This window comes from Doryrhamphus excisus, chromosome 1, assembly GCF_030265055.1.
Source record: "Doryrhamphus excisus isolate RoL2022-K1 chromosome 1, RoL_Dexc_1.0, whole genome shotgun sequence".
In the NCBI taxonomy this organism is placed as follows: Eukaryota; Metazoa; Chordata; class Actinopteri; order Syngnathiformes; family Syngnathidae; genus Doryrhamphus; species Doryrhamphus excisus.
Window position 1 is genome coordinate 20287225 of NC_080466.1, and position 18644 is coordinate 20305868.

The 18644-nt window shown below is 41.7% G+C and overlaps 2 protein-coding genes across 20 annotated transcripts in view; both read right to left on the reverse strand.

The window, feature by feature from the left end:
* Window positions 1-153: 153 nt before the first annotated feature.
* Window positions 154-4874, reverse strand: rnf11a (ring finger protein 11a). Its single transcript, XM_058065540.1, has 3 exons — window positions 4518-4874; window positions 4108-4280; window positions 154-2394 (listed from the first exon to the last, which is right to left on the reverse strand). The coding sequence occupies exons 1-3, from the start codon at window positions 4752-4754 to the stop codon at window positions 2223-2225; spliced, it is 582 nt and encodes a 193-aa protein (XP_057921523.1). The 5' UTR covers window positions 4755-4874; the 3' UTR covers window positions 154-2222.
* Window positions 4875-5848: 974 nt separating this feature from the next.
* LOC131124059 (nuclear factor 1 X-type-like) overlaps window positions 5849-18644 on the reverse strand; it is a 185126-nt gene continuing 172330 nt past the window's right edge. For 18 of the 19 annotated variants that reach the window (XM_058065529.1, XM_058065525.1, XM_058065518.1 and 15 more), the window contains 2 exons: window positions 16611-16699; window positions 5849-10873 (listed from right to left, as the gene is read on the reverse strand). In XM_058065529.1, the coding sequence (XP_057921512.1) occupies window positions 10859-10873; window positions 16611-16699 (104 nt within the window). In that variant the 3' untranslated portion in view covers window positions 5849-10858. The remainder of the gene's footprint in view (window positions 10874-16610; window positions 16700-18644) is intronic. The other variant, XM_058065527.1, reaches the window with a different exon arrangement.

Below are 18644 nucleotides of genomic sequence, written 5' to 3' on the forward strand. Positions count from 1 at the left end.
GGCTCCTGTTAAAATGTGCCACGTTTTATCATGTTGGCTACACTCTGCTGACATTCAGTCCAGCTGTTTGACATTTAGTATTATTTACCAGACGGTCACGTGACTCGATAGCGTCTCATAGACGACTTCAATGACGCCAATAACACAGTGGTGTTAACTCATTATCAGCTTTAATAATGGTTAAACAAGCTTCCAAAATAACATATAAATTAAACAGAAAAATTACTCTGAGCAGCAGCATTAGCCGGGGTGGGCAAACAAACAAAACAAAAAAAACTCGGACCTATTTTACGGTGACACAAACAAGAGTGCTGGTGTCTGGCTCCCCCTAGTGGAATATTACTAAAAAAACAACACAGCCGACATGATTGTACGTCACAAGAATCTTCAACTTCCCAAAAAACAAGGCACGGCAGCCGGAGGAAATACAAAGATGTCACTGATGCTTACATTCAACTCTACTGTTGGCAGAAAGCAGACTAACAAATGGTGATGTTGTTCTCACTGTGGAACATGAAGGCAAAACAGTCCAAACATTGTTTCAAAACACACAGACACATAAGCAAACTCAAATCCCTCTACACAATACTACAAGATAACTTAACCGATCCCAATAATCGTTATACAAAGGCGTATTAGAGCCACATTGAAGGGGAATTACTATTCCAAAATAATGAAAAATATGTTGTATCGTGACAATACATTAAGAGAATCAAATCGCAATATTGCCATGGCAAATCTTCATAGGTTCCAATAGTTTATTCATTCATTCATTTTCTACCGCTTATCCTCACGAGGGTTGCGGGGTATGCTGGAGCCTATCCCAGCCGTCTTTGTGCGAGAGGCGGGGTACACCCTGGACTGGTGGCCAGCCAATCACAGGGCACATATAGACAAACAACCATTCACACTCACATTCATACCTATGGACAATTTGGAGTCGCCAATTAAAAAAATTAAATTAAAAAAAACCTAGCATGTTTTTGGAATGTGGGAGTACTTGGAGAAAACCCACGCATACACGGAGAGAACATGCAAACTCCACACAGAGATTTTCCAGATCGCCTGACTGTGTGGCCAACATCCTCACCACTAGGACACCATGCAGCAACAATTTATTATTGAAAATAAATTCATTATCCTCATACCATTTTGACTTTATTCTATCATTACTTTTCTTTTCCATGTGGCTCTAATACTTAAAAAAAAACAGGGGTGGGCAAAGTACGGCCTGTTGTGTTGTTTAGTGTGACCCATTTATTGCACCGCATCCTCATCCTTATTATATAAAAATGTGTTGCATTATTTTTTGCTGTTTTTAGTTTGCAATTAATTCCATAATAATCAGTACATTTACAGTATATGTTCAGTTTCCTATTTATAGACAAATATTGCTATTTAGCAAAATCACTTGCCTGAAAATAAGAGACTAAACATACACTACTGTATTCAACAAGCAGACGAGTTATTGTTTTGCCAGTTTTGTTAGTTTCAAAAAGCAAATGTGACCTCTGAGCCCAAAGTTTGTTCTCCCCTGATTTCAAAGGTGAAACACAAAACATTTGATTCTATTGTGCTCTTCACATCGTTTATGGCATGCCAGTATCAGGACACTTTTAATCAATTAACTTCCTTTTCAAGGGTTCATTACAAGACTTAAATCAGGGGTGTCCAAACTTTTCCATCAAGGGCCGCATGCAGAAAAATCTACGGATGCAGGCATTTGGATGCATTTTGTTGGTACCTTAAAGACACTAAAAGCGATCCAGTGTTTGTCACTATATGCTAAGCTATCTGAAGAAAACATGACGTGGTTTTGTGTTATGTGTGATAACGAAAGTGAGTAACATCTAATGAGAGCCAATAAAAAGACAAGCCGTGGGCTGCAGTTTGGACATCCCGAGCCAACTGTATCTATGACATTGCACATGACATCAGTGACATTGGTGACTTCTTAACTAGACGTAAAGAAGCACTAACAGCGCGAGTGTCAGCTTTATAAATGTCAAATTTAAGGAAATATTCTGCTGCTACTTCGCTTGATTTGCCACACTGTCCAAAGCGTCCCCGACCAATTAGAGCCAAGAAATAACTGTAATGTACAGTTTCTCTACGCTTCCTAGAACATGTGCTTCACGTCACATGACCTGGAGCAGCTAGGACAGTTTGGACTAAGAAAAGGTGCAATTACTTCAAAGCAGGAACACCACACCCGCGCCCACTCAGTTGGCTTCGTACGTGGCGAGCAGCGCCGCGTCCACGGGCTCCATGCAGGAGGGGCAGGTGAAGGAGCGCATGAGCCAGGCATCGATGCAGTCAATGTGGTAGATGTGGAGGCAGGGCAAGAACCGGACGGGGTCCCCGTACTCAAAATCCATCATGCAGATCACACACCTGGAGGAGACAGAGAGCACAGGATAGATTAGCTGGATATGATGAGAGGATATTGTATTGCCTGAAACAACAATACAATAAATACAGTATAATCCAATCATTCATTCATTCATTTTCTACCGCTTATCCTCACGAGGGTCGTGGGGGGTGATGGAGCCTATCCCAGCTGTCTTCGGGCGAGAGGCAGGGTACACCCTGGACTGGTTGCCAGCCAATCACAGGGCACATATAGACAAACAACCATTCACACTCGCATTCATACCTATGGACAATTTGGAGTCGCCAATTAACCTAGCATGTTTTTGGAATGTGGGAGGAAACCGGAGTACGGGGAGAACATGCAAACTCTGCACAGAGATGGCCGAGGATGGGATTGAACCACAAAACCACCGCTAACCACTCGATCGCCGTGCAGCCCTATATTCCAATCTACTCATTTAATTTCTACGACTGTACATCTGCATCACTGACAAAAGTCGATGTTTGATGGAACAAATATGCCAATGTGCGCTACCCAATGGAAAGAACCCAATGAAGTCTCCTTCTGCTTGTTTGGAGGCGGGAGACAAAGAAAACAGACATGGCAATATACCGAGGCCGGCAAAATTGTTGAGTTTAATTTACTGTGTGATTCATTTATTTTTTATTTTTCCAGGCCTAGTTCTCAAATTGAGAAAGATTGTCATGTTTTAAAGTTTTACTATGTGTTTCTCATACGTAGATGTTATGATCTAGCACTAACATAGTACCTATAAACCTGGGAAAAAACTAACTAATATCCACTACCAAACACTGCACCTACTGTGAATTTGTCAAATCATCTATGCGTCATGAGCATATAGATTGAGGACCTACGGCAACAACATTACTCAAAGATCATATTGTAATGACCCTTAGGGGTATTATGTGTTATGTGTTGTATTTGTGCATGTGTTGCAATGGAGAGATAAATTCCGGGGTTGGGATGGAAAAGGGGTGACGGACAGGAAATGAGGCAGAACCTGCATGTCAGAGAGTTGTAGGCGTGGGTTACGGCCGTGACAGTAGCCCTTGTTAGGGATCATTGTTCTGGACCTTAATAAAAAACTGTTGTTCCGACTGCCTGGTCTGGTGTTTGGCTGAGCGTTACAATAGAGCAGTGATTTTCAACAACTGTGAGAAATCATCAGGTGTGCTGTGAGGAATTATTCAATATCACTTCTTTTAATTAACATGTATTAATAATTTTCTGCAAATATTATGTCATTGTCACATGTCATTGGTGTAAAGACTGGCAGAGCAATGTAATATTCGTCTGTGTGGCAACACGTAGCCGATTGCCTCGTTCCTCTAATAGACTTAGTGATGCATGTGAAAGGTAGTGGTGACATTTTGTAACATTGTTGGTTAAATCTGTATGCGGATCAAAAGGATCTGCTGTGGCGAGTCCGTAATCAGGAAAAAGCTGAAAGAAGCAAATAATGTTGGTTATTGGTGTGCCGCAAAATTTTTCCAAAGTAAAAAACATTCCGTGGCTCAAAAAAGGTTGAAAAACACTGCAATTGAGTAACACTATATAAATAGAGTGTTACAATATACATATATGACAGGAGTGTTTTGCTGCTTTTAAGGACCAACTGTGATATGGTCATGCCTCCCACTCAAACTGTGCTCACGCTGATTCTTGCTGCAAAACCACAAATTAGAACAGGGCAATTCCACTTCCCAACTCACTCCTTCACTTTGCGGTCTGAAGGATCAGAGCCCGGGTCAAAGATGCCTCTGGGCAGGTGATGGATGAGGCCGATACGTTGGGCGATGCGGACCTGCTCCTCCTCGGTCAGCTGACTGGCTAGACGGCTCTCTCCAGGGGTGGGATGGTACACCGGCAAAGGCTGAGGGCGCGCCTGGAAACAATGATGTATTCATTTAACAATATGTTAATTATTATTATTGGAGTTGTCATATTAATTTAGCTACTTATTATTGTTGCTGTACTGTTAATTAATGTGATATAGGACCATTACCAAGTTTACTTTATATAGCAGCAGCCACATTGTGTAGTCAATGTTGTGACCACTGGGTGTAAATACCAGGAGGTGGATATGGAAGCTCCAGCCTAAGCCGTCGTGAGGTGTTTTTACCTGGTAGGGCGGCGGCGGTTCTCCGGGCAGGCTGCCCCCCTCAGACTCGTTCAGCAGCGACAGATCATCTGCTCCTTGTGAAAACAGACAGTTCCCCATTGAAGTGGAAGCAGCATGAAGAAGGACGCTCCTCCTGCTAGCTAGCTTTTTTCTTTGTCGTCTTTCTTTCCGAGGAGGTAAAGAAGAACCACGGTTTTGACCGACTACACCTTCCGCGTCGTTAATGTGAATAATCATGAAACAAATACATAGCTAGTGGCACAAACTGAAACCGATCAACCAACTTGTTTTTCTGTCCCGATTCTTCTGTTTACAAAATGTAGAACGGAAGTAGTCGTCTGGGAGTTTGAGCTATTTCCGCATGAGAATAAGTAGCCTCCCCCCGCTTCTAAAAATTGCACTTTTTGCAACCTGCAGCTTCTATACACAGTAATTCTTGACTATAAATCCACTTAACTTAAATAATAATAATAATATAATTAAATTATATAGAAGAATTTGGGACTTTCAGAATCGCAGGTGTCGAATAAAATTGAAAGTGAGCAATGAATTCTTAACAAATGTATGTATACCATATTTTATACGGTGCGTCTCATAGCGAATTCAGAATACCCGAATCAGCAATAATACCATCACTTTTATTTTGAAGGTGCCTTAACCGGAAGTATCCTTTGAGAGGGAAAGACAAGAACCATCCAACTCCAGAAGCTAGCACACTTGTTCTCAGATGGGTGTACTTAAGAAACGTAAGTATAAATATAAATGCCCCCTCTGGGAGACAGAAATATAATACCGCACAGTTACCTCATTAGGGGATTACATTAGGTGTTTTGTAGCATTTGTCTGAATGGCAGAAGAATATAGAGCTCAAAACTATTCCATAATGATATAAATGACGAATGAATGGGATAAAATGTACTTACACTAACAGAGGTTCTACCGTGTATAAATTTTTTGCGTCTGACAGCAATTATGGTGCGTTTAAGGACGGACAAACAAAATGGAAAATTTAAGCACTTGACTTGACCACAAACCATTATTAGTAAGGCAGAAAGACATAAACATGTTAAAAGTGTGGACTATTTTTAACAGTGGTACCCATATGCTATGCATTTAACATGTGTTACCATTTAATTATAAATGATTACCGATTTATGGTGAATTCAATGTGTTAGTGTTTTCTTCTGGAAAAAAAATATGCAGGGAACCATTATACTGTAATAAAAGTGATTGCAGAAATATGAGGGCTGTACTCACTTTAGTGAGATACTATAAATCTGTTGAGGTGTGTACTGCAGTCCTAGAAATAAGATCATGTGACAGCAGGCCGGTACAGTCAAGAACATCCTTTTTATTCAATCAGGTGCTGCTCTTCTCAAACTGTTTTTCTTCTTATGGAAAAGAAACTGTAATTAACACATGCATTTCACCTAGAGCTCTGGGGGTGTTCTCACAAAGAAGTGGTGATGCACTGAGGGCGTCGATAAGAGGCATAGAGGAGCTGGGAGGAAGTGGGGGTGGCCAAGGGTGCTGCTGGGGCCGGGGAAAGGGGGTTGGGGGGGGGGCTAGTACACCGGTAACCATACACGCTGAAGAACAAACAAGAGCAACAAAGACCTGGAGCTGTCCAGCATGAGGTGATCAGAAGGGGCTTGTTATGACCTCTGGTGCATCTGCTTGGTGCGGTGTAATTAGCTAATACTGCTGAGAGTGTTACTGTGTCAATACTGTAATACTCATTGGAAGGGAAAACATGGTGGAAATGTAACCCTTCCCTTCAACCTCATGCAGGATAAGTCCGGTATAATAAGGTGCTTGTAGCTTTCATTTTAAGTCCAAGGCTTCCTTTAAACACAGCATACCCTGATAACAAATATTAAAAAAAAATCCAAATTATAAAGGGAACAAAAAAAGGGTTGAGGAAGTAAAACAAAGCCAAACAATAAATAGCCAAAACGAAAGAGCAAACTCTCAAACTGTAGTCCGAGCAGCCCCTTTTCCAACATCCTGAAGCAGTTCATCAGCTCTCTCTATCCCAACGCAAAAACCAAACAAAAAAATAAACTCCTGATCCCGCTCGTCCCTTCTTTAAACCCACCACCCCCCCACCACCACAAGGACACCCCCAAAAGCCCGTCAGCGTCATTTGTTCACTTACATTAGCTGTTGAATGGAGAAGCAGAAGTGATGGGTATGGGCGATACAATGTGAAGCATACAGACAAGAATAACATGTGAGCTAACTGCATTCTGCTCAAGACAAAACAACTTTCTCAGTAATATTTTTTTTTCTTTTTTTTTGTAGAGAGAGCGAGCGAGCGAGAGTGACGGACACACAGTTACAGACTACTCCAGTGTCGAAGAGAAAACAGACAGTGGAGACAGAGGGTAAGGAAGGAAAAAAAAAGCAACAGCGGAACAATAACACATTTTTTTGCCTTTACCAAAAAAAAAAGAAAAATCTATAAATTCACACCTTTTATATCTATATGTAGATAATAGCATATAGATAAGAAAAGGAAGAGAGGATATACGGGAGGAACTATGGTTCATTTGCAAAGGGGGAGTTGTGCATGAGTGCAACAGCGGAGGCTCTCGTGCACAACCTGAGAACGTAAAAAAAAAAAGAAATACAAAATGGAGTTTTGTGAACAAAAGGCACTTTTAAGGGACAACCTTTTAACTGCTGGGGAACTATACACTACAGCACAAGCACTAGAAGAGTCATTTACAGAGGGGACAGAAGGGGGCGACGAGGGGGGGGTAGGCTCACATGGCTACCTGTTTGACAACAAGTCTCGGTTCCGTTTCAGAGTATTTGGGCCTGGGAGGGTTTTTGTGTTGGTTTTTATCGCTGTGCTGGTGAGTTTCAGGCAGTGCTGGGGTGAGGTTTTCTGGCGCTACTTTGCTGTCTTGCCACCCCCCCCCCCCTCCCCGTCCCACTCAATAGAAGAATACAAATAGGAAGAAAGAGAAAGAGAGAGATAGCGAGGAGTAATGATGCTATTTTTTTTGTTCATTACCATTTGTTTATAATAGGAGCACCGCTTTCCATTTGATGATAGAGAAGTTGTGTCGTTTGTTTTCCTTCAGCCCTCCCACATTATTATTATTTTTTTTTTATAAACAAATGATTACACAGAAACATTAAAAAATAAAGAGACAAAGGAAATAAAAACAATACCCCCAACTTACAAAGACTAGGATTTTTTTTTTCATGGCCCTCTAAGTTTAGAGTCCCGGAGCTTGTGGACTTGAGACAAATACATTTTTTTTTCTCTTTTCTCGTAGCTTTCTTAGAAATCTCTAACAGACAAACACAATGATCTACCCAATGCATTGCACGTGGCTCAATCGACACATAGTTTTCAATAATAATACTTTCCATCAAAAAAAAAACAACACTTTTTCTTCTTCTTCAATCCTACAGTTCAAATTTGTCGACATGTTCACCTAAAAGTACTAGAATGTTGCGATGCTGCTCATATGTGTGTAAGTGTGTGTGTTTGATTTGTTACTGACTGGGGAAGGGATGGATCAGAAAATAACTAGACTGCCAAGCAGCTCATGTAGCAAAAAAAATAAAAGTAAAAAGAGCATATAGCATAAATATATATGTATAAGATCTCTCTCTCTTTCTCTGTCTTTACAAAAAAAAAGTTTGCAGTGCTCTATAAAGACCAGGCTAGGGATTCCCAATCCTGCATGATGCATACAACTGATGGATAGTGTCGTGTGAATTGTGTGGATCAGCTGGGATAGGCTCCAGCTTCCATGAACAGATGCCTGCATGGTTTGCGAAACCCTGGTCTAGACCAATTTTGCATCCTGCTTGAACTCCCACGCAGAGGAAAAGAACCTGACGTTTGATACTAATTGCATGAAGGGAATACAGAGGCACTTTCATGTTATTGTTATAGTTTTGATATATGTTTTAGTCCATAGAGCTAATGTTACTAGTTTTTTACTATCCCTGCAAAAAACAGAACCAAGGCAGTCCAGTTATTTTTTGAGGTCGGCTTTCTTTGTGTTGGATTGTGTCATGTCATTAAAATTTCAATATGAACATTTACATGTATTTATTAAAAAAATGTCAAATTAAGTAAATGATTAACCATTTTGGATAACAAAGTTATAATTCGACAGTTGGTCGTTTGTGTGTGTGTGTGTGTGTGTGTGTGTGTTCATTGGACTGGGCTAAGGGATTATAGAGTGAAGCAACGCAGTTTTGTGTGTGATGAGCTCTTGCTACCGTGCTTGTCCGTACGCGAGAGATTCAAGAGGTTTGTACTGTTTTGTTGACATCCAGGGCGTGGTCTGAAAGCGTTCTATATAAACTACGGTGGAAGGTGTTATGACGTGCAAAAACAATCCAAGTGGAACAAAACCAAAAACCAAATCTGTCAATAAATGAGATCACAAGGAAAAAAAACCTTACAAGCTAAATGAAAGCTAATAATATGAAGCTTGTGCTGTGTGTGTGTATGTGTGTGAGACTTCCTGTAAAACATTCAGAATAGAGACGGGCATTCATTCATTCATTAATTTCCTACCGCTTATCCTCACAAGGGTCGCGGGGGTGCTGGAGCCTATCCCAGCTGTCTTCGGGCGAGAGGCGGGGTACACCCTGAACTGGTCGCCAGCCAATCACAGGGCACATATAGACAAACAACCATTCACACTCACATGCATACCTATGGACAATTTGGAGTAGCCAATTAACCTAGCATGTTTTTGGAATGTGGGAGGAAATCGGAGTACCCGGAGAAAACCCACGCATGCACGGGGAGAACATGCAAACTCCACACAGAGATGGCCGAGGGTGGAATCGAACTCAGGTCTTCTAGCTGTGTGGCACCGTGCAGCATAGAGACGGGCATTTGAGTCCAATTAAAAAAAAAAACAATTTTGTGTGTATATTTAACTATAAAAGTTAGAACAGTTGTTTTCAATTATTTTCCGTCATGGGAGGGGGGGACAAAATTCTTTCACACCTTCCCTAACTAATATTTAATGATTAATTTCATATTTATTTGTACAAACCACTGTATAAGAATGAATAAAGACGCATGACATCATCCCCACCTCAGGGGGGTGAGCACTGGGTGAGCGAATCTCTCTATCTCTCCGCATGTTCTGAACTCCTGTTTCAATGCAGGATTGAGTAGAATGGGAGAATATAGCTCAACATGTTCTTGTTGCTTGGTTGAAACTAGCGTACTCCGTCTTACGTCAATCAATGGACAATCAGTCATCAATTCATCAATCACTATGCCCATCTCTAATTCTGAATGCTGACTTATTTGGGGGGAAATTGTGACGCGTGTGTGTGTGTGTGTGTGTGGTGCACGTGAAGGATTAAATGACCACGAGCGCAGCCACATCTCTGTAAAGTGACGCTCCACTTTGCCTCCTCTCATCGCTCTTGTGGCTGTCATGTGCAATTTTGTTCATCCTTAAGGAGAATGAATAGTGCATAGGTGAGGGGATGAAAGATCACATGCAGCCTTTTTAGTGTTTTCAACTCTTTCAAACTGGCTCACACTTCTTCTCCTCCCCCGCAGCAAAGTGCCCTGATACTTGGACAGGTAAACAAAAGACCAGCCACTTAGTGCATATTTGTCACACCATCTGATGGCGTCACTATGATTGGCCAATCGGAAATCAATGAGTCGTGAGGGCTGAGCGATTGAGGTGCACGAGTGCGCATACAGGGTTGCGGCTGCGGTTCTGGTGGTGGCGAGGGGGGAGGGATTGTCAGGTAGATGTCACCTGGCTACCTGGTGGCGCAATTTGGGTGGCGATCATCTGACCTTGCTGTTTTTTTCCCCTACTATTTTTTGTTTTTGGATGTCCCAGCCAATGCATGGAATTTCACGGTGGAGACAACAAAAGGATCAAAAGTAACAAAAGATTAAAAAAAAACAACAACAAATGTAAAAATTGGTCAATTGCCAGGTTGGCGTATTTGTGTTTCTTTTCCAACGTTTCCTGGTGTGCGTGCAACAGTTCCTCATCTTCCTCCTGGAATTCCCAGTCTGTCCATTCCATTTCGTTGAGGCCTCCAGCCTTTTCGGGGGTGGGGTGGTCAGGACACACACATACACGCAAACACACACGCACACACACACAACACACGGACGTTCCAGTTCAAATTGGGTTGGATCAGGGGGCCAGGTAAGGTGGGGCGGGACCTTTCGGGTTCTGTAGTCGTACTGGATAGCGTTGGCGAGAGGGAACATTTTAGTGTCAGCAGTCTGCTCTTGATCAGCAGTGACGTGATGCTTTTTTTTTTCCCAATTGTCATGACACGGTTTTAGCTGTTGATTCGTCGAGACCTTGTCAGAGGAACCAGGACTGTGGAAGAGAGAAGGTAAACACTTTGAGTCATGACTTGCTTTACTGGTAGGAATTAAACCCGCAGCGGTTCTATTCAAAGCACACTATATCAAGTGTCATAGTGACCTTACACACCTGTCACAGGTACAGTTTACAACGTCCTAAAGCTTAAACCTACCTTTTCCCAAATATTATGCCTCAAAATTAACTCAAAAAAGTTGTTTTCAGTAAACCTCTGTAGAGTCATCCCACCAATTTCCCTTTTATTTGGATTTGTTTGTTTTTTGACGCTACCACATAAACATAACACTGATGGCAAGAAGAAGAATTATGATGAATACCACAGAACCAGAAATGCACCTGGTCTAAAATTGCATGTTCTCCTACTAAGTCAGACGGGTTAGTTTTAATGAAATCACAAATAAGAATCAAATTAAATAATGTTAATAATAACGATCCAAAGTAAAAAGCTGCACATTTCTATGTGGCACAAACATCTGGAAGAACAAAGTATGGAACCCCAGGCTAATACAATGGCTCATTCACCACGTCACGCATGATGCAGCATGAAATAAACATGAAAGGAAGTATCATTATCAGCAGAAGAAACAATACAGATATTAAGCGATGTCAATTTTATTTTAGCCAATATCGGCCAGACCGTACACGACAAAGTGAGCTGTGTTTAATTGTTAAGGTAACCCCAATTTTTATGCATATTATGCTAATTTTCTGTGCTTTGTATTGAGCCGTGAACTCCTATAGAGCAGCTACATAACATAACCCGCACAGAAAACTTTCTAGACCAGGGGTCTCAAACTTGCGTCCCCCACGAGTTTGATATGGATGCTGTATGGTATCATTGTACCCAGAAATGACAGCTTGGTGCACACCAGATACAATTGACGCCATTTTGCAAGTTACGACGTTGCTCCCAGATGTAACAATGCTAACTTGCTAATTGGGTAAAATTGTTAAGTTTCATTAATGTTCATGTCAAAGGTTAAATAACTGTTAATTATACTGTTAATTTACTGTTTAAAAAAATAATTTCTCTACCCACCAACTGTGGTTTCTTAAGTTTTTTAATTTGCTTTTATTATTATTATTTTATTCATTATTATTAATTATTATTTTATTTATTTATTTTTATTTTATTTATTTATTACTGATAGATTTTTTCCTTTATTTTGATTTATTTATTTTTTCATCTTATTTTGTGTAGTAAATAAAAATTAAGATATTTCAGAACAGTGGAATGTTTTATCAGAGCTTTTCTTGTGGAAAACCGGAACCAAATAGTGTAGAATTTTTTTTTTTTTGTTTTTAATAAATGCGTTTTTTTTTTTTTTATCTGATGCGGCCCAGCCTCACCCAGACCTTGCTCCAGTGGACCCCAGGTAAATTAAGTTTGAGACCCCTGTTCTAGACCTTCCAGATTCTGCACCTCTTTCTGAAGTGTTTCCATGGACTTCCTGCTTCCGACGCAAATGGTCTGTTTAATTTACTTCAAACGCGGCCTTCCACAGGGTACGCCCAGTCCACTGTGGTTTGTCACACTCCCACGCGCTCCCGAGGACTTCCGGTTTGTAGAGACGTGTTTACTGAGTGCAGGCAATCTGCAGCTCATATAAAGGAAGTGTGGATTGCATTGACATCAGTAGAACTCAGTGTTCGAAAAAACTTGTAAAACCAAGCGTAGAGATCCATCCCAAACCACTTTCAGGGTTCACTTCCAATGTGCAAACCTCATTTAACAGGAGAATAGAACACTGTAAAAACATTTATAGGTCAGACAGTTCACATGATACATGTTAATCTTGTTATTTCCGCCATGAAAAATAACATCATTGAATTTTTGTCACTTGTTCTGGGTATGGAGTGTCCACACATTGTTATATGTCCATATTTTCTGTTGGGATTTTTTTCTTCAACTACTAGGTGGCGCTGCATGATTTCCTAGCCCTGTTTTGAATATTTGCTGAGCTCAGCAGTGCTACAAACTAGAAATGTCAACTTTACCCCTTGCTGTTTTAAGAGAAACAACTCTTTTTCTCATGAAAAACATGTGTTATTTATAGCGGCTATAAATAGCAGGGCAGCAGTTCTGAAAACTTCTGATAAGAAAGGTCTGATGCCCGTGTGCTACTACACAGCGCTGGGGCGAAGACTCCACTTTTGGCACAGGCTGAGCTGCTCTGGCGTCTGCTAACATTCCGTAGGCCTCGACCTGGGAAGTGCAGCAAATCACTAAGCCATGTTGTCCCACTTTGTGTAAACCTCTCAAAAGTTTCCCCAACCGTACTTTTACCTTCCCATGATTCTTTGCTGTTTGTAGACAATTCCTCCTCCTGGTTTCAACTTCCATTAACCCCCTACTATCTTCCTCTCCCCTCCCAGTGTAATCCTTGGCAGTGGAAAGTGACCCCCTCCCCGTGCTCATCCAAGTCCAACAGCCCATGACATCATGTCTGGTTGCTCTGGCAACCAGACAGCCAGGACATGACTGTGGAGTGCAGTGAGCTTCAACTAACTCCCTCGCTCCTTTTTCTCTTGCTAGTGCTCCGTCCCTCTCTCTTTTGGACAGCCTTCTCTCCTCTGAATATTCCCTCAGCTGCACTACTCTTGTCTCGCCACCAGAGAGCTCCTCAGACCACTTTTTCTCTCCGCAGCACTTCGACCATTGCAACCGTGTGCAGGATTCCCTTGTTAAGTCTCTCTCACGCTCTTGATTGGCCTCGCAGGCCAACACTCAGGTTACTGTGAAATATGCTTTAAATTCACCAGTGCAGAATATTTGATAAGCGATTTCAAGCGGTAATAAGCGCTCTAGAACAGATGCAAGCTGTTGTCAGTGGGGGTAGAAACGAGGAGCGAGACTTTTGGCACGGCGTTACATGTTCATGCGTGTGTTCCATGCATGCTCAGACACATTTGGACGAGGTTTGAATGTCCCCTCTGTGCCAGGGCTACATCTGTGTACGAGAGGTGCAGGTGGGGGAGCCTGAAAATACAGGAGGGAGCAGCAGGAGGGGAAAGTGAGGGAGGGCGTGCTGTGGCAGCAGAGCGGAGCTTGCGGGGTTGCTGATTGCTTCCATGTGTGTGGAGGGAGCATAGCGGAGCCCAGTTGGCTGCAGGCAGGTGTGGTTAGCCCCTAATGAGAAAAGTTGTGTTGGTGATGGAGGAGGCCCAAGACACTGCAGCCCAGCGGCAGAGCGCAGCCAAGGAGAAAACCACAATGTAGTACACTGGTGGCCTCACACGCTGCACTAATACACACTGTGGGGCCTTGTGGAGATAAATCAACACTCCTGAAGCTCAAACTAACTGGCGCTGTTTACATTCACTGTGGGGAAACTACTGTGGAACAGAAACTGTAAACCAGTACTGAAACTTAAGGCCTTCATACATGCACAACATGAATCAATGTAGGTGGGCGATGACCAATTCCTAGCTCATTAGAATATCCCCCTGCGGGTATTTCACGGCAATGGCTTGGATGTGGAAAAGCTATGATGTCAATGCAAAACAAGCACCGTGTCTGAACTCGTAAGATCGTTTCGGGCGACAAAAGTGTTGTGAACACATGGCACCGAAAGTAGAAACCGAAGAAAGGTTGACCGACAAGAACTTTGACAACTTTGAACTAGATCACACAGATTTCAGCCTAATTAAAAACAGCCAAGCATGCAGGCAGCCATCTTCAAGGTGACTTGCAGTGTGATTCACTTGAAAGCTCACGGTTGTGCACAACATTAGCTGTGTCCCAATTCAGGCCAGCAAAAGTAAGTCCCAAAAAAATGGGAAAAAACAGTTGCGTTGAAGTAGGCTGCTCCAGTTCCTAAACTGTGAGTCCAGTTTGATGTCACTTAGACTGTACACAGAACACATTACAGAGATATAAAAAATGGGGGGGTCTCAATAATGAGTCCACTACGCTGCTTATGCTGTTATCATGATCTATTTCAGAGGAGCAGATGCTTTTGTAACCACATTTTATTTCACCAATAATTAGTTTTTTGTATGTATTTGTCACTTTAATGCGAAAAAATAATTTTATTTGCATTTATTTTTGTTGTGTAAACTTTGACACCGTGTGATGTCACTTCCTGCCTTTCTGGCGCGCTCCTCTTCAGTCGCATTTTTGGACCGCTGAGGACGAGGTATGCTAGTCGGATGGCAGCGATTTTTAATTACATATAAAATATTAATATGTTACACTTTTCACTATGTGCTTGTATTATGTACAGCATGTAAAGGCACCTTGTAAAAGTTACCGTTGTTGTATGAGTTACCCACCAACTTTTCTCGGTGGTTTCTTACATTTTTTGATTTGCTTCAATTATTATTATTATTTATTTATTTTTTTATTATTATTTTATTATTACTGATTGATGTTTTCTTTATTTTGATTTATTTATTTTTACATCTTATTTTGTGTAGAAAATAAAAATTACGATATTTGAGAACAGTGGAATGGAATTATTTTTTTTCCGTTTTTGATAAATGCGTTTTTTTTTTGTTTAATCTGATGCGGCCCATTGTTGTATGAGTTAGTTTTAAGGAATTTCGTTTTTTTATGTACTTTTCTTTTCTGTAGGAAACTTGTGCAAGTGTGCTAAAGCTGCTGTACATTTTGTTTGTTGTGCACAGAAATTAACGCCCTCTTCTGGTTGGCAAAGAAATTGCAGCCTCCCACCTCGTCTATTTACCAAAAGAACACAACGCAACGAGTTCAATTTCAGCCAGTGTCAGTCCAGACCGGCTACACGTTCTCATGTTCGAGAATACCTTCTTCATCAGTTATGATGGTCGCCGCGTTTCAGAAGCTTGGACAGGGCATGGCGATTTCTTATGACTTTCACTTTTATGCGCTGCCGCTGCCTTTGGGAGTCATAATGGAGATAAACTTAGTTAAATAGCTAACAACGACTATGTGTTACTCTGCCAGTCTGCCAATATACCATATTATCCGGACTATAAGTCGCACTTTTTTTCATAGGTTGGCTGTTCCTGCGACTTATACACCAGAGCGACTTATAAATGAAAAAATATATATAATTTCACAGACAGCCACAAGAGGGTACTATAGACTTTTGCACTGATATCTCCTATTCCGTAACAATTCAATACTTAAACTGTAGACTTGAACAACTGAGAACAACAGAATATAAATGTTACTGTACTTAAAACTGTTCGTTATGCTACATAAACACTGGACATCTTTTCTGTTTATGTTTATTTTTTGTTTAGCTGAATAACCATTGTGTTAGCATATCTTACACCTATTCAGCCTGTTCTCTATTCTTTTATTATTGTGAGAACTTGCCTTCCAAGAGGACGTAATGTCTGTTTTGGTCAAGTAGTTTGTAAAATAAACTACCCCCAAAAAAATGCGACTTATACTCCACTGCGACTTATGTATGTTTTTTTTCTACCTAATTATGCATTTTTGGCCTTGTGCGACTTATAGTCCAGAAAATACGATATTATCTGCAAATGTATTACTTTGTAAAAAAAAAATTGTCCCTGAATTGCGGCACAGCTAATGATCTGATATCAAATAAATATCCATATTAATGTAAATACTGTCCCCTTAAATAAACCTTCCTTTAGACATTGAAGTACCATCGACTCAGTGTCACGGTGTGCATGCTTGCAGCGAGTGATGAGGTGACACAGACAACAGAGGCTGAGGCGATAAAGAGATGGGCGGGTGGGGTGTTAGTTCGATGAAGGGAGGCTGGCAGGGTACCTGAGTCTGCTGGGGGATATTCAGAAAGTTGTCCCGTGTTCCGATGCCGACAAACCGGTTGGGAGCTGTGGAGCCTGGCGTGGAGTATGCTACAAACAGAGAGAAACAAGTGTGTACATGCTTTTATACACATGCATACACACCAAGCTCACACTAGAGTTTGATGCTCTCATCATCATGAGTTATATATATTTATATTTTCAGTGCAGGGCAATAGATCACTGTCAAAGAAGCTATTGGGAAAAGACAGTAAAGGGCCGGTGATACTGATGCTCTCTTAGTCATATGGCTGATTTGTTCGTGTTGCGGGCGACTTAATTGTTATTTCCCTTCACTTAGCCATGTAATCTGCGGTTCCACAGGGGATGTACAGTCTGTAATGAATGGTGGTAACATGAGGAAGCTATTTCAAATAAGTCACTGATGATCCTCAGCAGCCCCTGGCCCGTAATCATACAAAACCACTGAGGACCCACTGTCGACATAATCATAGGTTGACCAGTAGAGGAAGCGGATTCTTCACCGGTGGCAATGATGCTCTGTTTACTTTTAGGAGCATGTGACACCAGGCGGGGGTGTCACAGGATCAAATTTAGGGCAGTTGTGTTCACTGGACTCCAGCGTGGAACTTGTCCCTGACTTGACTGAGGTTGTGATGGGTGGGTGAGTGGGTGCAGGGTGTGGGGATAGCAATGACAGGGATTTAATAATGTTTGCGTGTGTTCACAACTGCAATTACAATATCATTAATAACTGGAGATGAAGGGAAAAATAAAAAGTGATAACAGCCACTGGAATGAGAAGAAAGGGGGACATGATATTTATTTATATATTCATATAAATAAATAGTAAAATGAAGTGACACGTGGAAAGGTGTGTGTGTGTGTGTGTGTGTGTGTGTGTGTGTGTGTGTGTGTGTGTGTGTGGGGAGAGAGAGGACGACAGGACAGGAGGAGAGAAAGTCAAAACAAAAAGGAGGAGAAGGTGCCCCCAGTTGCTCCATCCAGCGCCCCCTCTTGGTGTGCCTCTCCCATGGCCCGACTCTTCCACTGCACCTGTGTGGGTGCAACCAACCGACACCTCAACGCGCCCTGTTAAACACTCCTCTCCCCTGCTCCCCCAGTGACTATTAATTCTTGACAAATTCTGAAATTATGAATCTGGGTTGCTCTCCTTACATTGTGGATTTCATGTTGCTTTGTCTTAATTATTGTGCGATTTGTGTGCAAGTGACAAGGGAATTGGGTGTGGGAAATAATTGGGGCATGTAAGTTTTTCTTTTTATGTTTTTTTTTTTTGGAGTCCACGCCAACCGCCCTAATTTTGTTCCCCTGAAAAGAAAAAAAGAGGAAAAAAGGAAACAAAGAACTGAGAATATATCAAATCAAGAAAAAAGAAAGCAAAAAAAAAAACAAACAAAAGAAATGAGAGAAATGGGCGATATTGCCTCTGTTAGGCAGACATGCAGGGCCTGCGTTGATCAAAGGCTACAGAAGCACGTGCACAGGGGCCCAGCTCTGCTTGCCCTTCTAACCACCCCCCACCCCCCAACAAACCCAACAAGAAGAGGGGGGAAGACCACACTGCCTCTTGCGGTGCTAGCATGAAGCCCGACACTAGAGAGCAAGAGAAGCTAGAAAAAAGGATAGGAATGGACGCAAAGACATGTGCAGAGAAAAAGAAAACTGAAGCTCAGAGTGAGAGAAAGGGATACAGAAGTGATGGAGAGAGGATCTCTGCTACGGCAAAGGCGTGGCATCTGCCCGAACAGCTTTGGACCTTCTACTATAGTCCAGTACAGTCCAACAAGTGGTGTAGGCTCCAGGGGCTGCTGATGGGGATTGCAGATGGGCAGCTTTTGGCCGCGTTAGGAAAAACTACAGGACTAGCCATTAGGGGTGTGTGTTGGCAAGAATCTGGCGATACGATACATATCACGATACTAGGCTCACGATACGATATATCACGATACTGTTAACAAGGCGATATTTTTTTGTTTTTCTTGTAGTTAAAGATTATTTTCTGGAAAAACTG